Genomic DNA, 27,784 nt, shown 5'->3' on the forward strand with positions numbered 1-27,784 from the left:
TGTCTTTCATGTGTGGAGTTATGCTTCTTCGTATTGTACAATCTTTGCGGGCAAAGTAAATCCCGCCCATAATCTTCCCATAATCCCGCTCGTTCCGCAAATAATACAGTACAGTACAAGACTGTATGTAGTTAGGTCTCATCGAGAGATAAAAGAGTTTATCTTAACTACTGCCCAGCACTTTAATTTGTGTGTTTCTGAGTTTTTGTATTATGATTGGTCCTTCGGCGTCTACGTCCATTGTAAACTAAGATAACGGCAGTATTATTACAATGTCCGGACCAAATGGAGATCCTGACATGAACATTGACGATGGCCTCATCGAGGACGGAGACGAATTTAATGACGAAGGTAATGCAAACATTTCCAATTTTTCCCTCCCTTATAAGTCACGTAAAGTGACGTAAAATTAGATCCGTAAAAATGATGATTTGGTGGAACCGGTTTGAGCATTGGCCACAGTTCCGAGGACTGGGGTTCAAATCCCAGCCCAGCCTGTGTGGGGCTTGCATGTTCTTCCCGTTCCTGTGTGGGTTTTTCTCCGGGAACTCCGATTTCCTCCCACATCCCAAAAACATGCATTCATTGGAGACTCAAAATTGCACTAAGGTGTGATTGTGAGTGCGACTGTTGTTTGTGGCCTCCGATTGGCTGGCAACCAGTTCGGGGTGTATACATCAAAATAATTCCCACGTTCCCGAGTTATAGACGTTTTCATCTGCTGAGAGGCCTGAAATCAGGTCATTTGAATTTCTCAAGTTTATCTACACTAGCAAAGACCTGAGCTAACGATGTCATGTGCGTGCTCACAGGTGATTCTTCTTCACATATTTACTATATAATAATGTTAATAAGTATTTGTCTCATCCAACTGGCAACCCCCATCCACTAACAGAAATATTGCTTTCTCTCACAGCAAGGGGAGAATATAATGGAAAGAGAGAGGGGAATATGGTCAACTTTCTTATCCATGCACTAATGTAAATATTGTAATGAAAAAAATTTTGTCAAATTTAATCGAATGTCCAATTGACCTACTTTTTTTAAACAGCACATTTGCCCATCCATTGTTAAAATGAACTAGTTGTATAATTACTTTAGACTGTGAAATACAATAGCAAACAACTCATTTCATGTCACGTGGGTTTGGTATGTTGGTCATATTTCATAAATTTGGTCATGCAAAAAAATCAATTTCATGAAAAAACTGTGCCCACCACTCATGAATAGCTAATGTTATGCAATATTGTTTTTGCAGAGTTTGCAGCCGTTAACTCCATGCTGGACCAAATCAACTCGTACCTGGACACCTTGGAGGAGCGAAATGACGCGCTCAACAGCAAAATGCACGAACTCCTTGAGTCCAATCGGCAAGCCCGGCAGGAGTTCAGAGCCCAGGTAGAGGACCGCCGGGTCGGGGACGATCGCTCCTCTTTGCCAGGCTTTCAGGAGGACCACGATGAAGACACGAGGGAGGCTCGCAACTGAACAGTGACACCATTTACAATGTGAAGAATCATTCCTTAAGCAAGATCATTTTACATGTAGATGAAATCTCTGGTTCTTAATACTCCCCTAAATGTGATTCCTTGCCTGTAATGCATATGGCAAAATCATGCTGTAATGTTCATTTTCTCTGTTCGTGCTGTGTAGTAAAGGGAAAAAAAGTTTACACCAGTGTTGGGAATAGAGACATTTTAATATAAATTAAAATGACCAAGAAAATACATTACTTCCAGCAGTTTAGAAAACATCTTGATTTCAGTTTCATCTGTCACTGAATAAAAAATAGTCATAAGAAACAAAGATTTGTTTTGAAATCACATCATTCAGAGCTCCAATATATAGAATCCTACAAACAAAAACAGTGAGGGGTGGTGGAAGCTTGTGCTAATCATGTGCCTGGTCACCAATGGTGATGTCAAGCTTTGCTACATATGAGCAAGACTTTGGCTCTAAATAACTACAACTGAGGATGAAATGTTCCTGGAACAGTTAAGAAAAAAGGAGTGATGAATTAGTGAACCTCTTATAATAGAATGGTCCAAAAAATGAAGCAAAAATTAAGCGTTTAGTTTTAGAAGATGTGTCAAGCCTCTACTCTTTCATCAGATATCAAAACTTCACTTTAAAAAAAAAAAACAGAACATGACACCAAAATGCCAGAAGCAAACACTGATGGTCCGACATGATTTAAAACACACGATGACATAAGAGCAGTCTTGTGAGCAGCATAAACAGGCCATGATGGACAAGCTTTCAAATAAAGCTGTACAGTAAACATTACAGTTGTCTTTATTTGCGAGAGGTTGGTTGCAAGGTCTTTGCTGCAATGTCTGTTGCCCAACTGACCCAAAGAACGCCCTCATTTTTTTTTTTTTTTTTTAAGAAAAGGTTTTTATTCTTTAAAAATAAAAAGTGGAACCTCCAAAATGGAACACAATTGGGGGGCATTTATTTCAAGTTGTATTCATTTAACAATTTTCCCAAGAGAAAATTATGGAACAGGAATGAATGATTCTCAAAATTTAGCCCTAAGAAAACCTTTAACAGTAAAATGCTTTAACTTTCCTAATATGCAATAAAAATATAAACATATAACATAAAACTACTCGCCTGACAGACACAATGGAGGGGAAACAAAACGGTTCAGTGTACCCCAGTGGTATCTTACAGGCATTGGTGAGAACTCAAAAATGGTTGCTCATGAGTTAGTCTTTTTTTTTTTTACACTTTTTTGCTTGATTCAGATTGTAGGATTAATCATGCAGTTGATGATCAATTGTTCCTTTGTATTGAGCCATCTGAAGCTTTGCCAACTGCAGCCATTTCTAGATTTTTGGTAGTATCACGGGGGGGGGGGGGGGGGGGTAATCCACAAAAAAACAACACTTGTGGAATAAATTATTTTCATAAATTCACTGTGCCTAAATCTTGAGCGTTTCGGGTTTGAACACTTAAGTTTTGTTTTTCCAGAACATTATGGTTGAAATCTGAATTGTACAGCTTTTGGGGAAGTTGACATTTGAGTTTTCAAAAGTACTAAAAATTGTCCTTTAGTTATCACAAGTGAATTAGCAATTTAAGTAACCCTTTCTCACAAATAAATGTAAAAAAAATATAGAGGATGTTTTAATTTTTGCCATTTGAATCCACAATGCAATTTTTCTCACTTTCTCAATTTGTTAATCCCATCATTTTTCGGGGACGTCCTCCACCGTCACATTTAAGATGAAATGGAGAGATGGTTTTTTGAGGGGGTGTCAAGTCCGGCCATCACCCGTCCTTCAGCGCCTGCTTGCTGCCCTACCGGACCTGCGCCTGGTGTTTGGCTTCGGCAAAGCATTTTCATTGTCTTCTTCTCGCTTGGTGTTGTCAGTGGAGGCAGGCAGATCAGTGATGACGGCAGGAACCTTTGCTGGAGCTTTTGACGCTTGACAAGTGCCGGGCTCCTCTGCACTGTCCTGGCGCTGGTTTTCTGTACTGCTGAGTTTTGATACCGATTCTGCGTTAGAGGAGGTGCGATCACCTTCTGGAGAATCTGTGGTAGTTCCCGTTAAATACCTGTTCTTGTCGCTGTTGGTGTTTTTGCCAAGCGATTCTTTATGTCTCTGAGGACGACAGAACAAGCAAGCATATAATTTTTAGCTTTAGCGGAGCAGACAATACATACAAATCAATAATTTTCCTCAAAATGTTCCTTTTAAAGTGTTCTTGGCTATTTGGTGGCTGATTATAGCCTGCTAAATTATCAATTTATTACAAGTCGTTGAGAAAATATCCATCTGCGTACATTGTCACGACCCATTAAAGAGTGTGATCTCGTGAACTAAATGGGATAAAAATTAAATGACTGCTATCTTACCTTGAGGTTGTCAAAGTGCTTCAGGGATTTGCAGTGAGTGTGTAATGCAGACGAGTCAAAATGGTAGAACTTGTTGCAGAGTCGGCAAATGAAACCGGCCACCGGCACAAAGAAGCTGGAATCTGTGGAAAGAAAAATAAAAACCATAAAGTCAAAGACATATTTTGCACTTTGTCCAAGGGGTCACTGCTCATAGGGCCAATTTCATTTATTTAGAACTTCCTGGGCTCCTGCTCCAATTTTTACATGCTAGTACCTCCCACCAGAAATTACAACGAGAAAACGAGAAGATTGATAAAGGAGCAAGGGAGCAGGAGGGAAAAGACACTTTTCAGAAGAAACGATCGTTCCTTGATGATACCATTTTATGAAGACGTCAACTACAAATAACAGGTGTCACCTATCATTCCTCTTTGTGTGTGAATTATTACCATCAAAGTTCATGTCCACATAATGCGTGATGTTTATACTGGGATGAAATTTGCATATATCAACATGGAGGAGCTATAGGACTTTGGTCAAGGACAGATTGCTGATCTTTCAATATTAGATAGCCCGTGGAAGCTCCTGAATGCTCGATTCTCGATGTGCATCTAGGAAAACTTTGGCGCTCTTAATATAACAGCCTAATAAAAACACTGGGTTTCGCAGGAGTGGGTAATATTGCAATTAAGAAAAATTTGAGCCATCCACAGTCTGACTTTTTATTTGTCATGCCATTTTGTCACAAGATCAAATTGCATGCTGAAATGACTCGTGCCTTACCGTAGATGGTGTCAGGGTCATAATGCGCATCACTCGCCATGTCTTTCAGAGTAACCTCTCGACTTGAGTTGTATCCATCCTGCCATAGAAAGTCAATGGCGTGTTTACATTTGGTTTTCTTAAAAAAACTGACCATGAAAAGCGACAAAACAGTACCTGGGTCTCAGGGCAGTATTCTTCATCCAGGTCGCGCTCCTCATCCTTCTCTTCCTCCAAGTCAAAACCGTCTTTGTCCAGCAACTTGGATGAAGTGACAGAGCTCTCCTGTCAACACGCACATCAGTGGTCAATGACAGACATGAAGGGGTTTTGACCTAAGGTTGAGCGATAAGGGCTCAAAATAAAAGCCATTTTTATAATTATAACAATATTATTATATGAAATTATTCTAAACTCGGCAAAAGGGGTCCTTTTAAAAGGGTTACACTTACTGCATTTGAAAAAAAAATGAAATGTTTGACAATTTAACAATAAAAGTAAAATATTACCATTGGGATTAGTAAGTAACAAAACTATAGAACGCATTCGACTCGGACTGTGGGGGATGCTTCTGGAGTATGGGTTGCCAAACCCCCTGATACGGGCTGTTCTGTCCCGTATGATCACTGGCAGTCTGGTCCACATTGCTGTTAGTCCGACTCGTTTCTGGTGAGGGTTGGACTCAGCCAATGCGTCCTTTGTCACCAATTCTGCTCTTTTTTGGACAGAATTTCTCGGTGCAGCTGAGGTGTAGAGGGGGTCCAATTTTGTGGCCTCAGTTTGGGAATCTTTGCTTTTTGCAGAAGGTCTGGTTCTGTTCGGTTCATCTAGCCATGATCTCCAACCCTCAATGGAGCGGTTCGCAGCAGAGTGTGAAGGGGACGGGACTGAGAATTATTACTTCCAAATCTGAGAACATGGCCCTGAGTCAGAAAACAGTTGAGTGCCCTTATCGGATTGAGGATGAGGTCTTGCCCTAAGTGGAAGAGCTTAAGTATCTTGGAGTCTTCTTCATGAGTGAGGGAAGAATGGAACACGAGGTCGACAAGCGGATCTGTGCAGCAGCTGCAGTCATGTGAACTTTGTATCGGCGGTCCGTCTCGGTGAAGTAAGACGAAAGCCGAAAGGTTGGTTGGTTGATCTAAGTGCCTACATTCACTAATGGTAACAAGATCTGGGTTGTGACAGAAATCAGAAAATCCCAGTTACAAGAGAACGAATTGAGTTTCCTCTGCAGGGTGTCCGGGCTCTCCCTAAGATAGTTATCTGGAAGGGGCTCAGAGTAGAGCCGCTGCTCCTCCGCAATGAGAGGAGCCAGATGAGGTGACTGGGGTACCTGCTTGGGATCCCTCCTTGATTCCTTGCTGGTGAGGTGTTCCGGGGATGACCCAGGACATGCTGGGAACACCTTGGGATTCCCCGGGAAGACCTGGATGAAGTGGCTGGGGAAAGGGAAGTCCCTGCTAAAGCTACTCCCCTGCGACCTGACCTCAGATAAGCGGAAGAAAAATGGATTGGTGGATGTTTGGATGGATGGTGACCCCAAAAAATGATTCAACGATTTCATTGATTAATCACCCAACCATTGTCTGACTCTTATTTAGGGAATGCCCTCGGATACCTTCTCTAATCTCTGTCGGTGCTCCTGGGACTGTAAGTGTGCTACGAATAGCTTCGAGCTCCGGAAATTTTTCTTACAAATGCCGCAGGACGACACAGCTGCTCTGCTTGCAATCTGAAGACAGGAGGACAGGAAACTCTTTACAGGTACATATATTTGTTTGCCGTATTTAGTAAATTACCATTTGAATTTTTTTTCATGAATGAGGCGAGGGCACATTGATCGAATTTTAAAAGTTGAGAATTTTCTGTGTAAATTGGACAATATGGAAAACAATGTGTTGCGGTGTTTTAAAATAACAAGCAGAGGTTAGAATTAAGCTCCAACGAACATGCTTCCTAAATAATGTAATAACTTGCCTTTGTAAATTCAACTATTGCCAGTTTCAGCACTGCAAAAGTAGTCTATGGCATAGCTATTAATCACTGATTCTCTAATAACAGACAGAAATCTATATAGTATACAAAACTGTCCTGTAAATGCTTCTCTTGGTTAAAATGTGTCATTGGCCAACAAAGGTAATAGAAATACTGTTGAGTATCACCGCCATACTTTTGTGCGGTTTTGTAAGGCCCAAAGAAACATTTTGGTTCAGCTAAGGCCCTTTACACACAAATACTACTGGGCTGTTTTTGTCATAACTTTTCCTTTTCCTAACCAAAGGGGGTTAGGGTTGACTCTCAGATTATCCTGTGGTCTGAGGTGTAGTTAGTGTGAATTGGTCCTAATAGAAGGATATGAAACAGGTCGAGGCCAACAATCTTAAATAGTAAACTTATATAAGATATATAAATATATAAAAAAATGAAAATCTTTTTGTGTGTGGCTGACGCTGAGTACTCCTAAGTCATGACTCCATGTATTGTGACATAGCACAGAATGTAGCCGATGAAAAACTTCTCTGGCTGACAAATAAGGAAGAAGATGGAAATAAAGAAAAAATGTGTCCTACCAGGTGTTTTTTGGGATGAAATCGGCTCCAGAGATGCCAAACAGTATTTCCCAAAGAAAGTCCCATTTTACGTTACACAGGCTATGGTTGTTTCCAAATGATGGGCATTGCATCCCCTTTTTGAGACTATTTCTTGCTCGTTAGATGCTAGGATGTCTTCCATCTTGTTTATACGAAACTCCATGGGGTGAAGAAATCTTGCGAACTAGCAAAATATTAATAAAATCCATGATTCCTGTTTACCATATTGAGCAATAATAAAATATCGATTGAGCTTTTCGATATAGCTTACCGCCCAGCAATAGTGGGGAGGCATCAACTGCCTTTATTTATTATTTGCAGTAGGACTTATTCCTTATCCCTTTGCCCCCCGTTCACACTGCCTGTCAAAAAATACTTTTACCCCATTTCACTGGTCTGTAATAATTGTACAGAATTGCATGTTAGTCTCCACCCACACATTTTCCGGATTCTGAGGTACTAAGAGAGCCACACCAGAGTTTGCACAGCACCTAAGAGAATTCCACAAGGCCAGTACAGGGTTGCTAAATTTTAACGCTGCCTACTGTTTTTTGCAAGGCCTTTCCTAGGTTCATTTTGAAAAGCAACAATAAAACTTACTTTGTGCTCCTCTGTGCGCCGATGGTCTGAGAAACTGCTGGAGTAGTGAACACAACAGGTGGCACACCAACCCTGCATGTCAGCTTTTTTCTCTCTTTTAGGGAAAAAAAAAAACCCCAAAACCATAATTAGAGAATGGAAGACTCCATAGACGTACATTATATTTCAAAAAGTATTTGCTCATCTGCCTTGAATTACATATTATATTAATTGATTACCATTCTAAATCTATGCAGTTTATGATTCTGTTCTACCCTTTGCAGCTAAAACAGCTTCAACTCTTGTGGGACGTTTTTCAACAAGGTTTAAGAGTGAGTTGAAGGCAATTTTTGCCCATTCTATATATGAGGTCATACACTCATGTTGGACAAGAAAGTCTGGCTCACTGTCCACACTAAAACAACCCAAAGGTGTTCTACCAGGTTGATGGGAGGAGTTTGTTCAGCCCAGTTAAGTTGATCGATACTATAGTCTTTAACCAATGTCTCTGGATCTTGATTTGTGGACTGGTGTACATACATTATGGAACAGGAAGGGGTAATCCCCAAACTGTTTGACTGTCCAAAATCGCTTGCCAAGATGAAGCATTCAGAGTACTTTTCAGTGGAGCTCAGGGGATAACATTTTGGACATTTACAACTTTCTGAGTCCAGTTTGGTGATGGCCACTTTTTGGTCCAACATGACTCTGCAGAACTGCAGAAATCAAGGGTCATCGACAAGGATGTTGAGAGTTTTATGTGGATGAACTTGACTGGCCTACCCTATAGAACACTTCTGGATGAATGAGAACAGAGACTGAGAGCCAGGCCTCATCCAAAATCAGCCTGTAAACCACACAAATGCGCTTCTGGAAAAAATGGTCAGAGTACCATAAATACACTCCCAAACCTTGTGGAAAGCCTTTCCAGAAAAGTTTTAAGATGTAAGATTTGCAGAGGGTGGATCGATGTCATATTAAACCAAACAGATAATGAACGGAATGTCACATAAATTCATATCTGAATCAAGCCAGGTGATAGAATACTTTTTGCAATATAGTGCACATGACCTAAACATACCCATCTTTACTGGTCCCCTGTAGAGTCTCGTGCAGTCGTGGCAGGAGTGTGACCAGGCAAGCGTTGCTCATATGCTGAATCTCCATCATCCTCTGCTGGTGGGAAACGCTGTTCATATGACTCCGAAAGTTCTTGGAGAAAAAAAAAAAAAACAAAAACAAAACCACACAGACACAAAGCGAGAGTTCAAGAAAGCCTAACAGCTGATTGAAGATGAACTGATGTATGACCTACTTCCTGACTGTGGCAGGTAATGGTGCAGAGGTAGCAATAAAACTTGTTGACACCCTCTGCACCACCCCCCTCCGCTTCCGGTTTGTCTGATGGCTCATCATCACCCACGATGGAGGCATGGCACTCCTCCATTCCCTCAACAGGTTCTGAACCCGGTGTCAGGCCTCTGTCCTCTAGAAGGCAATCTAGGACCATAAAGATGGAATATTGCAACTCAGTCCACAAATAAAAGTGACTTTAAAAAGGTACTTCAATTAGTTAACATCGTTCCAGTGAATGGTCATGTTTAACTCACCATCAAGCTGGGTGCCTTCTATTTTACATTCTGAAACAAGATCTTCACCATCTGAATTTGCAGTGTTGACAACAGCATCCTCTTTAGGCTCCTCAGACCTGGTAGAGCATAAATGAAGGGGAAAAAACTGCTATATTGAAGAAATGATACATAGAACACAGCTTTTAAACAGAGCATGTAAAATTAATCAATTTTGCTGCAACTGTGTCCTTTCAAGTGACAGCACCTTGTAGAGTGTGACAATAGTAGTGGCAATGTTTACATTTTTTAATCTATGATTTTTTTTTTTTCCAATGACGTGAATTTTATGCTCCCAAAATTGTATGTGCTTGACTTTTCTCATTAAACTGACTTTTTTCAGAGAATTATGACTTTATTGTAATATGAAGAATGGAAAGAATCTTGTGAAATTACAATTTATTTTGATATAACATGAAATTATTCTTGTAAAATTTAGTTTTTTTTTTTAGTAATATGCTAATTGTTTAGATCTGTTGTTAAATTTTGACATTGTGGTTTTCCTTTAGGCACAAGTCCCCCGCCCCACCCCCAAGTTACGACTCTCAAACTACTTGCGAAGATGGAAAATTGACAGTTAACTTCATCTCCCCATTCTGTGATTACAAAAAAAAAAAACTGATTATAAGGGGTAGTGTCAAAATGTTTATGAGCAGTCTCTGGGTCAAAATTGTAAGATGTTGCAATTCAAATCTTTGCCACACCCTTCCATCCTCTGCCTCTTCACTGCAGGTTCTTCAAGCTGTTCCTCAAAACTCTGTGCAGATCCATCAACCCATTCCACCACACCATCTGTGGATTACAGCCAAGCATATATAGACACCGACTGAAAGAACTGTCCAAGCCTTTGCCTTTGAAAGAATACTCTGTTCAAAGGGAGCAGTAACCATTTAATAATTATTATCATCGTGATTGTTGTTAATGCACAACACTGGCAATTTATGATCAACATGTTTTTTCCAAAACAAGCACTTCCTGAATTTACACATCAACCTGTTTCAGTTGTGCTGGCCTTGCTAGCTGCTGGAATGTCAGCTGTAGGCCCATCCGCCATCACCTCGCTGTCACTTTTCTTGTCCGACTGGGGAACAACGGCATCCTACACAGAGATTGTTCAGACACTTGTATTTCAGCATTGATAAATATTTTTAATGTTGCTGCTGTTATTACCGTGCTGGTGGCGGTAACAGAGGAGGTGGTGGCCGTGCTTGTGGCGGCCGCGCTGGTGGTAAGGGAGGCATTGTTGTAGAAGCGAGGGTGAGGGTGGAAGGGGCGAGCAGGAGGGGGGAAACCCATGAGGGGGGACTTCATTGCCATGCCAATTGGAACCGGACCCAGCAGAGACCTGTTTGTAGCCGCGAAGAACTGACGGAACTGTTGTCCGCCCATTCCAAAGCCCCGCATGTTACCTAAGGAAACAGAACATGAGACATAAAATGCATGTATACACTCAGGTCCATAAATTTGGGGATATTAACACAATTCTCATCTGTTTGGCTCTAAATACTACCAAAATGGATTTGAAATGAAACGTGGTTCAAATGGAGACTTCCATCTTAAATTTGATGCTATTAACATTCAGACATCGTGAAGTGTGTCAGATTTAAAAGTTTGTATACAGTGGGTACATAAGAATTCAGATGCCCTAAAATTTTTCACTCATTAAATAGTTTTCTTTTTTAATCTGCTAAAATTTCAACAATCATTTTTTTCCCCTGTCAGTATAGTGGTGTGTGGACAAAGAGGGAAAAAAATGAACGTAAACGATTTTAGAAAATGGCACAGTAAAACAAAGAGCCTCTGAATACTTTCCGTACCCAGTTTGTCCCTCCCACTTCTTTAAGGACCAATACTAATGGTTTCAAGTGTGCTATTTACATTTGCATGTTTTTTTTGCTTTAAACTCAGAATTTTAGATCACTATCACTATTCAAAGTCACTATCAGAGAGGCAAGCAATTATCAGACCAAAAAACTAAACATATCAGACGGACAGATGAAATCCAGCATGCTATGTCTGCATCCCAAATGTCAAATTGTAATTGAGTGCAAAAGTTCTGCAACCTAGCACTAAAAAGTGAATGTTTCATTTATGGTTCTTTATTTGTCCCATTGCATTTGGTGCCTTAAATGGTTAAGTACAAACTGTTGTGATTCCTTTATTGTTCACCTAATTTGGATGCAACTACTTCAAATTCTAACTGAGTCTGCAGTTAAAGGATATTTTTTTCATTTCAGTTCAAATCCACTGTGCTAGTGTTTCAAGCAAAACAGATGAGAATTATGTCAGTGTCTCAATATTTACAGACCTGACTCAGCATTTTTTTTTTTTTTTTTTTTAAAGCTTCACCTTGCATCTGCTGCATCATTAAGGCTCCCTGCAGCATCGGATTGGGGCTAATAATGGAGGTTTGGGTTGCCTGGCATAGGTTGACCATTCTGGGTGGAGTCGGTGTTGTATGTGGAGGCACAGAGATGGGTCTGGCAACAACGAGAAAATCAAAGACAGGGAAATAGGATGAGTTTCATTCAGGCTAAATGTTAAATGGCAACAGATTATTAGATTCGCATACATATACATGAATATTGGGATTGGAAAGAAAAATGAAAAAAAATATATTAAAAAAAAAAACTCAACAGTCCTTATATCATCCTCATAACATTTCTATCTATTCAAGTGAAACTACAACTTCAAAATGTTTACATAAGTTACTCATCAAATTCTGAGTAGTTACTATTTCTTACCATGATGTTTTGTATTGCATTTGGTATGATTACACTCACTAATTACAACTTTTCTAACTTATTCTCATAATATTTCAACATTATTTCCATGATTGTATGCTTTCAATACATATAATAAAAAGCTTTTTTTCTTTATTTGAATATGGAACACTCACAAAATTATAACTTCCTTTAGATCAGGACTTTTTCAAAACTTTTTATTGTAGGATTATTAAACACTCAAAATACTTCAAATCAGCTAAGTTTTAGTCATGGAACACTTAAAAAAAACAGTGGAAACAAAATGTTGGACATAAATGGGGGAAAAAAAGACAAATCTTAAGACAAGTTTGATTTGGTTTTGTAAATGTTTAATTGTAACGTTAAAAAAGACTAGATAACAAGGGCTCAAGTCTTCTGTTGAATGCCAATAATGTTTTAAGGCAGGGTTTGAACATTATTCCCATGCTATTTTATGTCGTAAAGTGACTATAAATTACTACTCTTTCTGCCACAGATTACACATTTATCTCTGAATGTTTTGACTTCTCGCAATTCTGTGACGTTTTTCTTTTAGTATAAACAGTTTATCCGTAACATATTCTGAAATGAATATTAAGAGAACTGAACAATGCAATACAATAGTATAAAGTGCAATGTACTACAAATGGAAATGCAAGAGCTGCTTGGTCAGTTTACCCGAAGGCCTCACGCAAAGCCCCGCGTTCTCGTTAGAAGGGCTCACCGTGGTGCCTGATGACGGTGATGGGCGACATGGCGAGCTGGAGCGGACTGTGGCGGCGGTGGAGGCGGCGGTGGCGGCGGGGGCTGCTGGTGGAAAAGTTGTTGTAACTGCCGCAGGTGCTGGTGGAACTGCTGCTGCTGGTGCTGCTGCTGTTGGTGGGTGTGCGGGTTGAACATTGGGAGCTCTCGTTGTCCTCCTTTTAGCTCAAAAGTTGTGCTTGTCAGAGTTTCTGAAAGGGAAAAGAAGCTAAATGCCAACTGGGCAACTTTCAATGACGGCCACCTCGAGGACACAACAGGTCGCTTTCATAGGTCGCGATGACAACTTGCTAATGTTAACTAGCGAGCTAAAACAAAGAGCTAACTTGGATTGACTTTCCTTTGCTGAATTAGTCGATGTAACGAAATGACTGGTACAGAAAGAGTCATACGATCCCTTAAAAAATGGCCTGAAATGGCGACAATGGAGGGAACGAATTAGAATAGCGCCGCCAAAAGACAAGCTAACGTTCGACACCGCTCAGTTAGCTTAGCCTTGCATAAAATGGGCTAAATACACGCTTTTGCTACTTTATGTCAGACCAATACCATTCGTTGTCGCCACTTACCTCTCAAAAGAGAAGCAAGACGACGGTGATTGTTAATTATTTCTTTAAGAGACAATCGCACTGTAAATGCGTCCTCAAATGGATTGCTACCCACTGAACTACAATGATCTTCTCCGGCTCCGCGATGACGAAACTTTAGTACCCTCTAGCGATCGCCTCCAAAACTGGAATTTCCTGCTTCCTCTACATTTGGGACATACCGTATTTTTCCAATTGGTCCTCATGAGGTCTTTTCACGCGGCCAGCTCCCTGTCTGTAATGAACTATATAAGATGCTATCTGCACTGACATAATATGTTTGTTTTCAAATTATAATACAGTATTACAAAGTAGTCATGCCCATGGCAGATAAAATTTCAGTACCATGGACAGATCTGTATCTATAGTCATTGCAACTTGCAGGTTATTATTATTAGATGTTAGACAAGAGTGGGCAAAAATTAGGTACAGTATTTTCAAAATGTTTATTTTACTGCATTAAAAAAAATTCCTCCCTGACCTCCTGCCTTGTTTTTTTTTTTTTTTTTTTAATTCTTAAACCATTACTTCCATCCGTCTTCTGCTGAGAGCTACTTTTCAGCTTTACTTACTTTGGTTACATTTCCTTCCTTCCTTCCTTTCTTCCCTCCCTCCCATAATATTTCCTTAACCCATTCCTTCTCACCTTCTTCCTTCCTTCTTATTTTCCTCATGCCGTTCTTTCTATGCCCATTCATTCCACCACAGTCCTGCTTTTTTTATTATTATTTTTTTGCTTTTCTTCAAGACCACCTTCCTTCCTTCAGTATTTTTACATCCCTTTTGGGAAATAGGCAACAGTCAGCTGTTGTCCATTAACAACTTGGCACAACAATATATTTGTGATTGTATCTCATAAAATTCTATCAATGCTATGAAAAGCCTTGATATAGTCAACAAAAGTAATGTATAATGCAGCGTTCACTTCAAGTAACTGTTCTGTACTGATGTGTTTTTATTTGGCCTTTGTAGATCTTGCCTTTATCACATAGTTGTGTGTCTGCAACATCTTTCATTCCGTTGATGCAGATGACATTTGAAAACTTTCTCCCGAATAAAGAGCTGTGTCATCCTGCTGGAGTCCCTGCATGTATTGAAGGTCACCCTCCTCTTAAGTCTTCTGGGAGGTACAACAATTCCACGCTGACTGGGATATTTGCCTTTTGAACCTCAGCTTCGAATACCATCTGGTCTGGCAGAGTTACCTGCCTTCAACTATGCGATAGCTCTCCTCTGTATTTCTTCTTTGGTTGATGGACTGCTTTCAATAGATAGGCAATATTTTTTTATGGTGGTAATTTCTGGAAAGTTGCATAGAGGTTCTGATGAAAATCCTCCTTTTCTTCATTGTCATCATACTTGTTGGAGCAAAACATCATTGGTTCAACTCCTGTCCAGTGTGTCACTGTCTAAAATAGTCAATTTATACTACTTTATATCAATGTAAATGTGTTTAACTTCAAACATATTTCCTCTATTCCAATCTATAAGTGTAGTGGTCCTGGTATATATTACAATTATCGCCCAGGTAAGCTCCAGAGACTGACTTTCTTTACGTGGTGCCATAAACTCTAGCTGGAAAAGCATTCTCTCCTATAGGATCCAAATTGATTGTTGGCTTTTGAGGTGCTGTCGGTTTTATTATGGGGTTGAGTTGCTGAATATACGCTCAACCGTCTTCCCCTTGCAGGCTTGAGACTGGCACTGTACTTACTTCAATCCTTTCTTTTCTTAAAAAACAACAACTTGAAACCACTTTCCTTATGTTCCTAATTTCTTGCTGTCTTTTATTACCTCTTTTCACTTCCTTCCCCTTAATTCTGCTTTTCCCCCAGCCTATTTTCCTTCCTTCCTTCCTTCCTTCCTTCCTTCCTTCCTTGCAACTATTGCTTTAGAATCCACTTTGATCTTGAATGATTTGATTTACTATATTACACAGTGCGGCGGAACGGCGCATCAGCTGGTGAAGCGTTGGCCTCACTGTTCTGAGGACCCGGGCTCGATCCCGGCCCCGCCTATGTGGATTTTGCATGTTCTCCCATGCCTGCATAAGTTTTCTCCGGGCACTCCCATATCCCAAAAACATACAACATTAATTGGGCACTCTAAATTGCCCCTAGGTGTGATTGTGAGTGTGGCTGTTTGTCTCTATGTGCCCTGCGATTGGCTGGCAACCAGTTCAGGGTGCACCCCGCCTCCTACCCGTTGACAGCTGGGATAGGCTCCAGCACGCCCTGCGACACTTGTGAGGATAAGCGTCCAAGAAAATGGATGGATGGTTTACACGGTACATTTATTGGAGTCCTAATTGCCCTTAAGTGTGATTGTCACTGTGACTGGGTGTTTGTTTCTGCGGGCCCTGTGATTGGCTGGCAACCAGTTCAGGGTGTACCTCCTGACCAAAGGTAGCTGGAATAGGCTCCAACAGTCCCGCAACCCTTGTGAGGATACGCGGCGAAGGTAAGACAAGGTGAGGTTTACACAGTACCTGTAAATTTTTAAAATATCAAAGTACGCAGCTATTTATAGCCCACCCTGTGTTTAAAATCCAAACATACTCTATTTTTTGTCAACAAAAGTGAGCTGTTGATGCAATCAAGCCATTCGACACGTGAGGTGGAGTCATTGCTACAGTCATTCGTCACGTTCAAAAGCTGTAGCGGGGCGGTGTGTACACCAAGCGGCGAGTGTTGAGAACTGCATGCAGTGAGTTTTCCTGGGGAAACACAAGGAGAGCTCATCCTCATCCTCACCTCCCACCCACTTGCGGTGCTCGGTGTGGCTGCGGCGATCCAAGCGCACCAGGGACGTGAACGCAGCGCGGGGCTCGGTCGAACCTCAGAGTAGAATTAAACCGTTGCTAAATACATCCGTCGAGGACCGTCCTCTCGGCCACGATGGGGAACCGGGGCATGGAGGATCTGATCCCCCTGGTGAACCGCATGCAGGATGCCTTCTCCGCCATCGGTCAGAATGCCAACCTGGATCTGCCTCAAATCGCCGTGGTGGGCGGACAGAGTGCGGGGAAAAGCTCGGTGCTGGAGAACTTCGTGGGCAAGTAAGTAGATTTAAAGCATTTATTCCATTTAACGCACCGTACACTGTCCCCATCCCCCTCATCCTCCTCTTCCTCCTCCCTCCTCCATTTATAATACTGCACCATTTAACAAACTCATTACCTGTCCATATATTAAGTGGATTTTATTGTATTTATTTTTATGTAATTTGTAAACGTAATCTGTTACCTGCTGCATGGCGCCTTCACACAAAATTAGAGCCTTATAGACGCCGTCTAAACTGTCTCCAGACCTCTGGTGGGCCACCGACAGTCCATGGACTGTATATTACAAACCAGACCGTTCCATCTGGTCACAGTCACTCACAATTCGCAGTTTAAATGCAAATTTTGTGCCTTTAAGGCTACCATTTTGTTCTCTTCATGGCATTTTAATTCTGACTAAGTGGACTTGTACGCCTCAATTCTGCGTCCAGGTTTGTTTCAAATTGATAAAAATGATGCAAAACATTTGCAGAGTAGCTAATGTTGATATGATATGCTGTATGATGACCTTGTAGCCAGAGAATGGAATGAAGAGAGGAAAACAAAGAGGAAGAGAGAGTCCACCTGAGCTTTGAGCCATTCTGGCTCAGCCCCTCCATCTGGTCTACTTATGACTGAAGCTTAACCAGCAGCACTCAGGCAACAACAGCAACAGAACCTTAATTTAAGGTCATGTGTACATGTATGGTGTATCTAACGCGCAGAAGTGACTCTGTTCCCTGCTGAAAGCAAGGTCAGGCTGTGTGTGCATTGTTTTTTTTTTTTTTTTTTTTTTTTTTTTGAAGCCACTGCAGCGGCACGCTATTCAAAATTAATCCAATTTAACAGACGTAAATCCACCCCCTGGAGCAGAGTTGATATTTTAATTGATTTATAGCAAGATTTAATATCTCATTAGGCACAAACGTGACCTCTATGTTGCCTCACTGCGCATTTGTTTGGGAGCAGATTACCACTGTGAACAAACACGTGGCCACAAGCGCTGATCCTCAATTTAGCAGGTACAATCGGCGAAACTGTTTACATGTCATAATGCTACCTTGTGGAAAGTTCTGTTTATTGTAAATGGTGTGCAAAAAAAAAAATGAAAAAACAGATGGAAAGTTAAATTCTAAAATACTTGGCATATATCTCAGGTTTGATTGAAGTGTAGACTTTCAAATTTGTGTGGGTACATCAGCTTCCTCCCACATTCCCCAAACATGGATTTTAGGTTAATTAAAGGTCCTATATTGTATAGACTAGACTGCTACGTGCCCTGCAATTGACTTGTGTCCAGTCCAGGGTGGACCAAGCCTCATGCCCGAAGTCAGCTTGAATAGGCTCCATCTTAGACGTGACTGTCATGAAGACAATAGATGGATAAAGATACAAATTTCAGTCACATTCTGATTGTTCTATTTCAAACCCATTGTGCTGGCGTATAAAAGACACACACACAAAAATCACTCCTGGACTTGACCGTACGGTATGATTGTTGTGTGCGTCTCATCATTGTGCAGCACTCTCGCTCTCCTCTGTTGTCATGGTAACAGCTTCTGCCTAATTACAGCGCCTTTACCCGAGGGAGCTACGATCATGCGGAGACTTGAAAAAGAAAAATGTGAAGCACTATGACACGAGCATGCAAAAATTTCAACCCTGCATTGAGCCTACAAGGCCAACACAAGCATTTTTGCTCTGCAGTGTGTGCGTCCTAAAGTGCAGTTAGTGACATTGTGTGTCCTTTCATCCTTCCAGCTTGACACACCACCCCTCCTCCCCGCTCGCTCATTGGTGGTACAGTAGATTTATGTTATCAGTTTAAAACACGGTTGCTGCCTCAATGTTTTATCACAAAGCCTTTTTATTCTTCTTAGTTAGAACCACATTGTGAGGCATTTTAGCAGTAATGGGACACTCCGTTTGTTTGTTTTATTTTCGATCCAGTCCGGAAAAAAGGCCTCGGCCTCCACACTGCAGCTTCCAGTCAGCACAATCGATGAGGGAAGCGTGTGGGGATAATGCACATGATAGGAGCGAGACAATTGTATTCATGGATGATATAAAATATTGGATATATGTACCTCAACTTTATCCATAACCAATCCAAGAGTTGGATCATAAATGTCTGCTTTTATAAAAATAATAATGCTCGGTTTGATGGATGACAGATGTCAGAGGGTTTTAATTTAACAAATTCTTTATTATTGTGATTGTAGTTTTCAGTGGTTTTAAATGGGCGTAACAATTGAGTGGTTGATTAATCAAACATTCTTGATTGATGTTTTGCAAATGCAGTAGTAGTTTGTGCTTCGTGATCTGAAGAAACTGTTATTTATTGCCTAACAATGAATGTTTTGTCATAATAAGAAGGCAAAACAAAGAAAAATGGGAATGTTTGTTTTCGTTGTCTTTTAGAAATTAAGGTTCAAATGTAAAATGTAAAACAATTGTTTTAACAATTGTTTTACATTTTCCCTATATCAAGAAATATGTAGTCAGAATGTCCCCTTCCTTATTTAAAACTGCATTGTTTTTCTTGAAAGTACTGGTATTATGTATTCAAATTAACTATCTGTCCATCCATTTTCTTTGCCGCTTATCCTCACAAGGATCGCGGGAGTGCTGGTGCCTATCCCAATTGTCAACGTGGAGGAGGCGGGGTGCACGGTGAACTGGTTGCAGCCAACCGCAGGTCACATAGAGACTAACAGCCGCACTCAGAATCACACCTAGGGGCAATTTAGAGGGTCCAATTAATGTTGCATGTTTTTGGGATGTGGGAGGTAACCAGAGAGCCCGGAGAAAACCAACGCAGGCACGTGGCGTACATGCAAACTCCACACAGGCTGGGCCGGTGTGACGGTCTGAGCGCTTCCGGTGCTGAAAAGTCTCCTTGTGATTAATGCTCATGCGCGTATATTTTGTAAACTTCCGGCCAGTCTGAGACATCCCCCATCCATGCTTCAACATGTGCAATTTGATAATTTGTCGCCGAGTGTTCATGTTTATGTCTCAGAAAGACGAACACAGCAAACGTACATATATGTGTATATCTTTTTATTAATTTTTGTTTTAAGGTTAGGTTAGGTTATAACATATGTTAGCTCCCTCTTTGAAAAAGAAGGGGAACTATGAGACCAGGGGATTTCCCAGTAAGCGTTTGCTACGTCCCCAGAGTTCTCTGTTCGGAACACATGCGCATTCATCACAAGGAGACTTTTCAGCACGGGCCAGCGCTCAGACTGTCACACCTGGATGGAACCCAGGTCCTCAGAACTGTGAGGCCAACGCTTTACAGGTGCACCATTGCCGCCTCAAATTTACCAACATATTGGAAACAAGTGTATACTCCAACCAGTTTACAGGTATTTCATTGATACTGATCAATGGAAGTGTACTTATTTTTAATCTCTTGCATTGGCTCTAATTATTTAGCAACGGTCGGTCCATGATGTAACACAAATGGCCCATTTTAAAAAATTGAATCCCTTATAAATGTCCTCTGGATGACAAAGATCCCAAACAGCAGACAATTTAAACAATGGACGAAGCCAATCGAGTCTGTTTCATGACTTCCGTATCCCATTATTTATCTCACTTAGTAACTCACATTAATGACTTTGGGCACCATAACTATTCCATCCCCCCTTGTGGAGATTACATCGATGGGCCGTAGCCTTAGCGTTTACATATTATGTAACATAGCCAGTGACGGCCTGAGGCATTGTGACAAATTGGAGCAGCTTCGCTCATTCTTCACTCGTTTTGTTCTGCTCAAAAAAAAATATATCGGCAGACAATGATATACTGTAGAGAAGGATAGAGTGCATTTAATTTAAAAACTCAGGCTCTTCATTGGTAGATAGATGACCGAATAAAGCTCTTGTATCAACATTTTCATATATGTGTGGCTGTCTTAAATGGTAGAATATAAAAAGGTAAGAAGAGAGTATGCAGAGCGTGGGACAGAGGTGGAGAGCTACAGAGGATTAACGCTAATCTCGCTCTCTATTTTACCACATTGGCTCAGCGTTAATCTGTGCATCCATTGCAGAGCATGCTGTCTTTTCATTGGCTCCACATGTAGGACTTCAGATGCTTTGCTGTGCTTGTGATGCACAAGGCACATAAATGCTACACAGCACTGGGGTACACCTGTGCAATATTTTATCTAATCAAAAATGAAATTCTGCCCATTGGGGGAACAACAATTTTCAGTTGTGATTGACTGTGTCAGAAAAGGCACTAATTCAACAATGTGTATCACTACGGTTGTTGTGGTGTAAAATGACACTGCATCAAACCGAATAGTGTTTGTCAAAGAGTGGAACCCCTGATGATGATGGAATTAGGCAACTATCGAAGGCTTAATTGCATCTTTTTCTTTGGCTTTGTGGAGGTCTTACGGAATAGTGCAATGAGAAGATAAGAGAATATATACAGGAAGATATGTGAAATAAGATGATACACGTTTTAACTTATATGGCTTCTCTGTCACTTAAGTCATGATTAACATTGTGTTTTTTTGTTTTTAACATCTTTGACTTCTTATCGATTTAAGAATGACTTTAATGACACGATATAACATCAGCTTTGTCATGAAAGTAAGGTTTTTATGTTTTTTTTTTTTTTAACGAGGTTGGTTAATAGATTGGCTAATGTTTACAGTTAATTACAAGTTTAAGGAGGGCCACAACTTTGACCCTAAAACATTTTTTTTCCATTTCCATTATTCCTAGTAGGAAAGGTGTGGAATAGTGCCACAGAATGAAGAGAAGTTTCATTGAAAATTGGGTTACTTACTATACTGCACCTTATAAGTTTTTTTTAGAAATAATTATTTCTGATGTTGATGTTTGAATTTTTGGTAGTGGTAATCTAGTGGTTTGCTCATCGGTGTTACACTTTTGAAGTTTGGCACCAAAATTACAGATAAAGCATTCCTATGTGGAGCTCTCCTGTGCTCACGTGGACCTTCTACAGATACTTTGGCTTCCTCACATACGTTTTAGGTACATTGAAAGTCCTAAATTGTGAATGTTAATTTGACTGGTTGTTGTGTCTACGTGCCCTTTCGATTGACTCTTTCAATGGTGTTTGCCTCCTCTTTCTTAGACCTGGCTGGTACATTACACTGCAAGTCACTCACAACCCTAAATTGAGGACAAGTGCTATAAAAAGTGCATGGTTGGTTCTTTTGCTGGTTGGCATTATAGCACTTAAGTCTGATAGATCCATGAAACACAAAGGATACACTTTCATGTAGGTTATGATTGTTAAATGCTTGCTCAGTTAATTGTCTATAGGAGGGCTTTAATACCTTAGCTCTTCCTCTGCTCACTTTTGGCAATGACTTACAGTGCGCAGTGATTTGACTTTTATGCTATCCCAACTTGCACTGCATTACGTCCTTGAGGATTTCAATAAGTGGCCAGAAACCTTCTTTTTTGAAGAAGAAGAAGAAGAAGAAACAAGGTGTACAAAGTTTTACTATCGTTCAAGGGAGAGAACGCGAAGGAGTGACAAGGAAGGCCATCTGTGATCTCTAAAACCCTTCCAACAGGGAGGAGTACTAACAAAATGTACTTAAATGTGTTTACTTCATGGCTCCTGGAACAGTCACATCTGTAGCCAGTATGCACACCCTGGCCACAACATTAGAAACACCTGCACAATTCATGAGCCCCAATACGATCAGTATATTTATGTTTGTAGGAAAGGAAATCCAACACACGTGAAGATGCTGCACATCGCTGAATTTGAATTTTCGTGTCAGCTCACACACCGAGTTTGTGTTGATGTTACATAATGGATGAAACCCTGCAGGAAGACTGCAGCACATAAAGACATGTTGGCACTAATATCAAATTTACCAGCACCACTGGAGACACACTTACAAGCTTTTTGCCACCACGACATCTAATTACTGCAGCGAATTTAATGATCGCAATCTGCATTCAGGTTCATTCATAGCAACAAAATTAATGTGTTGTTGACATTTTGAATATTTTTCAAGATTAACTCGAGTGAAAATGTATAAAAAAATAACCACTTTCAAATGTTAGCTCAAGATGTCACATGTTTTTATTCTAGGGATTTCCTTCCACGTGGTTCTGGTATCGTGACCCGTCGTCCTTTGGTTCTGCAGCTGATGAACGCACCCACAGGTGAGAATATACCTCCATTTACGATTTGTTTTGGCTGTTGAGTGACTGGCAGCCGGGGAACCATAAACATCTTCCACCAGTTGGTGTTGTGGATTTTTACAGTATTGTAATACTGAAAATTAACTTGATAGTTACAGCAGGACATAAACTCTCATCCTGTTTTTGTTTTGGTGCTGCAGCCTACGTAGGGAGTTAACTCGCAGAACCTGAAATAATGATGCCCCTCTACTGGTTGTCATAACCCATTATTTCAAGACGCAAGCACACACACACACACACACACACAATATGAGCATAGATGATTTATAAATGGATTCATCACACTCATCCCTATTACAGTTACGTGCCAAGATAAATACAGTAAAGAAAATGAGAATTTGAACACCCTGCTCTATTGTAAGTACTCCCACTTAGAAATCATGGAGGGGTCTGAAATGTTCATCATGGGTGCATGTCCACTGTGAGAGTGAAAAATCAAGAAATCACGATGTATAATTATTTAATGATTTATGTGTGTGATACAGCTACAAATAAGTATTTGAACACATGAGAAAACCAATGTTAATATGTGGTACAGTAGCCTTTGTTTGCAATTACAGAAGTCAAACGTTTCCTGGAGTTGTTCACCTGGTTTGCACATACTGCAGGAGGGATTTTAGCCCACTCCTCCACAAAGATCTTCTCTCGATCAGACAGGTTTCTGGGCTGTCGCTGAGAAACATGGAGCTTCAGCTCCCTCCAAAGATGTTCTATTAGGTTTAGGTCTGGAGACTGGTTAGGCCATGCCAGAACCTTTATATGCTTTTTACGGATACACTCCTTGGTTTTCCTGGCTGTGCGCTACCGCTCATTGTCATGTTGAAAACCCCACCCATGACCCATCTTCAATGCTCTGACTGAGGGAAAGAGCTTGTTCCCCAAAATCTCACAATACATGGCAGCGGTCATTCTCTCCCTAATACAGTACAGTCATCCTGTCCCATGCTTCACAGTAGGGATGGTGCTCTTGGGATGGAACTCATCATTCGTCTTCCTCTAAACACGGTTAGTGGAATTACGACCAAAGGTTCCATTTTGGTCTCATCTGACCACAAAACATTCTCCCATGACTCCTCTGTATCGTCCGTTCGTGTAAAAAAAAATTGTTAAAAAATCATATGTTGTGATTTCTGGATTTTTCTTTTTAGATAATCTCTCTCACAGAGGACATGCACCTACGATGAAAATTTCAGACCCCTCCATGATTTCTAAGTGGGAGAACTTGCAATATAACACGGTGTTCACATACTTATTTTCTTCACTGTATAATTTGTTAGTAGTAAGTCACAGTAACATTTTCAGGCCTAGACAGACTTGTTGTCTAAATTATCCTATTGTACTAAAATTGGAATAATAAATCAAATGGGATGTAATTGTTATTCTTTTCACTTGTTCCTTTTTGTGTCTTTCAGAGTATGCTGAGTTCCTCCACTGTAAGGGAAAGAAGTTTACAGACTTTGATGAGGTCCGTCAGGAGATTGAGGCTGAGACTGACCGCATGACGGGTGCCAACAAGGGCATCTCGCCTGTTCCTATCAATCTGAGAGTGTACTCACCTCATGGTGGGGTCCTCAATTGTCTACAAGAATTTCTGCATACTAATGGAATAATTTGTTGAAATAATGTCGTATTATTTTCCGGCAGTGCTAAACCTGACGCTGGTGGACCTCCCTGGCATGACCAAAGTACCTGTGGGTGACCAGCCAGCTGACATCGAGACTCAGATTCGGGACATGCTGCTGCAGTTTGTCACCAAGGACAACTGCCTGATGCTTGCTGTTTCGCCAGCCAACTCGGATCTGGCCAACTCGGATGCTTTAAAGATTGCCAAAGAGGTTGACCCTCAGGGTGAGTGCACGCCCACACACACATGCATCTGCTTGCATCAATTAATTTGTCCTCATTATGTTTGTGGGTAAATGGAGCCTATTCCAGGTGATTTTAGTGAGAGGCAGAGTACAGTGGATACCTGCATATTTGTGGTTTGGGATCCCCATATTTAAACTATGCAAAGAAAAGTATTATGGGTATTATTCACACACACATTTCTGTTTTGGGGGGGTTGGACCTATTCATTTGTCCACTTATTAACAGTTTAAAAAAAAGAACAACATTGATATTTATTTGGGGATTTTCCCCCATGAAAACACAATGGGCATCGATTATTCGTTGATTTTACTTTTGCCTGTGCCCAGCAAATTGTGGACGCCCTGGGCTGCTATTAAGACTCTGGGTCACACCTACAGTGTATGGAAAATTTAGAGTCTTCAGTGAACCAAACATATGCTGCAAATGTAGGAATGACACAAAACAAAACAAAAAACAAACAGCACACAAAACAATTCAAAAGGAAAACAAACAAAAACAAAAAGAACTGTAAAACCAAAATGCTGCAAACGCAAAAAAAAGTACAGAAAGGGAAGGAAAAAAAAGAAAAACTATTGCACATTCACACTATACATTGGATGTCTGCCAGGCCCCTAGGGCGCTGCGACCTCCCAGATGGACCCGTCCTGTGAACATCTGCCAGAGGGCAATAGGATAAACAGGTGGTGACCAGGTTGGGAAGAGTCCTTAGCAATGTTAGTAGCTGTGCTGAGGTAGCGAGAGCTCTGCTTTGCTTTGCTTCCTGAGTATTCTCAGGCAGTGGAGTAACTGTTCGGTCTTTTTTACCATTGCCATGGTATGAACAGTCCAGGTGAGGTTGTCTGTGATGTGGACTCCCAGAAATTTGAAAGCGTAAACCCTCTCCACACACTTCCCATTGATGAATAGTGGGACAAGGTCCATGCCGCATTTCCAGAAGTCCAGGTTGATTTACTTTGTCTTTGTGGTATTTATGTGCTGTTATTTACCAAACACCACTTTGACTTGAGTTTGACACTTTGTTTTTCAACCCCATCTCTGTAGGCAGACTCATCTGAGATGAGCAAGACCACAGTGGTATCATGAGCAAACTTAATGAGGGTTGGCCTACTGTCATGTGTTTACAGACAATTTTAGACTCCGTACACAACCTTGAGGGGAAGCCGGTGCTGAGGATGATTAGGGAAGAGAGGTATTGGCTAAATCTGCCAGATTGTGGACTGTTTGTGAGAAAGTCCTTAATTCAACAGCAAATGGAAGGAGATAGTCCAAGGACAGAGAGTTTGTCAACCAAAATACCTTGGATGATGGTATCAAAGGCTAAGCTAAAGTCTATGAAGAGCATCCTCACATAATTTCCTTAGTTTTCCAGGTGGCTCAGTGCAATGTGAAAAGCTATTGCGATGGTTTCCTGGCTAGCTTTTTGGGAAACGGCATAATTGTTGCCAATTTCAGGGATTTAATTGTTTGTTTCAGGGAACAGTTGAATATTTTGGGGAAAACACGAGTCATTTGATTTGCACAGACTTTCAATACCTTCCCAGGCTCTCCATCAGAGCCGGCAGCCCTCCTGGTGTTTACAGTCTTGAGCACATGTCTCACTTCGTGTTCCTGAAGCATCAGGTTGCTGCTGACGGGGGTGGATGTGGTGAGACTGAGCTTCAGTCTCAAAGAAGAAACGCAAAGAAACAGTTTAGTTCCTCTGCCAGCGAGGCATCCATTTTGTCAGACACGGCTATTATTGTTGTAGTTTGTGATGTGTTGTACTCCTCTTATAACTTTCTCGGGTTATTTTCTGTGAAGTACCCCTTATTGTTCCTTTTGTAGGCCGCCTTGGCCTCTTTAATGCATCTCTTCTAGTCAGCTTTGGGAGCACTGTAGTGTGCCTTGTCTCCTCACCTGAAGGTGGCGTTACAGCATCTCAAGAGTACCTGAGTCTTCCAGGTAATCCAGGGTTTTCGATTGGGATAAACCCGGTATCGTCTATTGACATTTACAGTGTCTATGCAGTTTTAGATAGAGGAAAGAACAGTGTCTGTGTATTCCTCAAGGTTCTGGTGTTCAAATAATTTCCAGTGAGTGAAAAACGGTCCTACAGCTAAGAGAAAGCATTCTCAGCCCGTGTTGTAATTGTTTTTGTGGCCTTGTTTGCATTAGTAGCGGGATGTATGTGGGGTGAGGGACGTGCAAACATAGTTGGATCCAGCAAGATGGGGGAGGGGGGTGTGTGACCCTGAATGCATATTTAATGTTGAAGAAGACGTGATCCAGAGTTTTAGCTCCTTTGGTGGGACAATTCACATACTGAATGAATTTTGAAGAACAGTCTTTAAACACGATTGATTGATGTTACCAGCAACAACAAATACTCTGTTGTGGTGGCCGAGCTGCTGTTTGTTTACAGTCATGAGGAGACAGCGAAGTGCTGTGCTAACATTGCCATTGGGCACAATATAAACACCTATCACAATCACTACTGTTGGTCCCCTCTCTAGATAAAAAGGTCTGCACGAGACTGCAAGAAACTTGAAATCAGGAAAGCACTGAGTGTGGAAGATCCTGCTGTCACACCAGTCGTTGTACACAGAAACACAAGGACTCCTCCTCTGCTCTTACCAGAGACTTGGTTCTGTCAGGCCGGTTTAGCCTGCGACCTGGTAGCGACACTGCAGCATCTGGTATTCGTGGATGTAGCTACAACCCCGCGATGAAAACTGTTCTGCAGTGCCAGACAAAGCTTTTTGTGGCGAGTTGCAACTCCAAAGCATCCATTTTGTCGATGATGGCTCTCGCATTGGTCAGTAAGATGCTTGGTAGTGGTGGTTTGTGAGGTTGTTTTATTATCGTGGCAGCCAAGCGCGATCAACATCCTCGGTTTTGCTTTCGCTCCTTCCGCCACAGAGATCATGATAGTCTGGAGATGTTGTCTGGAATATTGGTTTTTTTCTCAACAGTCATCTGTGGTTTCCTCCCACATTCCGAAAATATGTATGGGAGGTTAATTGAAGATCCTAAATTGCTGGAAGGTGTGCATGTGAGTGTGAGTCATTGTTTGTTTGTCTGTACCCTGCGATTGGCTGGCGACCAGTAGAGGGTTAACACCAGCACACCCGCGAACCTAGTGAGGATAAGCGTTACAGACAACATATGGATGAATAAGTTT

At 41.1% G+C, this 27,784-nt stretch overlaps 3 protein-coding genes across 5 annotated transcripts in view; 2 read left to right on the forward strand and 1 right to left on the reverse strand.

Annotated features, from left to right (window-relative positions):
• Positions 1–69: 69 nt before the first annotated feature.
• On the forward strand, positions 70–2,867 carry bbln (bublin coiled coil protein). The gene is made up of 2 exons (XM_061800879.1): positions 70–351; positions 1,259–2,867. The coding sequence occupies exons 1-2, from the start codon at positions 273–275 to the stop codon at positions 1,486–1,488; spliced, it is 309 nt and encodes a 102-aa protein (XP_061656863.1). The 5' UTR covers positions 70–272; the 3' UTR covers positions 1,489–2,867.
• On the reverse strand, positions 1,681–13,645 carry ciz1a (cdkn1a interacting zinc finger protein 1a). Of its 3 annotated transcripts, none has more exons than XM_061800848.1 (16): positions 13,486–13,645; positions 12,879–13,107; positions 11,760–11,890; positions 10,581–10,819; positions 10,404–10,509; positions 10,115–10,202; positions 9,393–9,490; positions 9,098–9,282; positions 8,864–8,994; positions 7,804–7,897; positions 6,231–6,344; positions 4,787–4,894; positions 4,631–4,709; positions 3,866–3,987; positions 3,565–3,611; positions 1,681–3,505 (listed from the first exon to the last, which is right to left on the reverse strand). In XM_061800848.1, the coding sequence occupies exons 2-16, from the start codon at positions 13,052–13,054 to the stop codon at positions 3,394–3,396; spliced, it is 1,830 nt and encodes a 609-aa protein (XP_061656832.1). In that variant the 5' UTR covers positions 13,055–13,107; positions 13,486–13,645; the 3' UTR covers positions 1,681–3,393. The 3 variants fall into 3 exon arrangements, with proteins under 3 accessions (XP_061656832.1, XP_061656831.1, XP_061656830.1); XM_061800847.1 differs by having other exon boundaries at positions 1,681–3,483; positions 13,486–13,644; XM_061800846.1 differs by having other exon boundaries at positions 1,681–3,486; positions 13,486–13,644.
• A 2,239-nt stretch (positions 13,646–15,884) lies between these two features.
• The window catches only part of dnm1a (dynamin 1a), a 58,262-nt gene continuing 46,362 nt past the window's right edge, over positions 15,885–27,784 (forward strand). The window contains exons 1-5 of the mRNA XM_061801197.1: positions 15,885–15,973; positions 16,083–16,561; positions 22,643–22,716; positions 24,168–24,317; positions 24,400–24,603. Of these exons, the coding sequence (XP_061657181.1) occupies positions 16,401–16,561; positions 22,643–22,716; positions 24,168–24,317; positions 24,400–24,603 (589 nt within the window). The 5' untranslated portion in view covers positions 15,885–15,973; positions 16,083–16,400. The remainder of the gene's footprint in view (positions 15,974–16,082; positions 16,562–22,642; positions 22,717–24,167; positions 24,318–24,399; positions 24,604–27,784) is intronic.

The sequence above is a fragment of the Syngnathoides biaculeatus genome, chromosome 17 (genome assembly GCF_019802595.1).
Source record: "Syngnathoides biaculeatus isolate LvHL_M chromosome 17, ASM1980259v1, whole genome shotgun sequence".
NCBI classification, from domain to species: domain Eukaryota; kingdom Metazoa; phylum Chordata; class Actinopteri; order Syngnathiformes; family Syngnathidae; genus Syngnathoides; species Syngnathoides biaculeatus.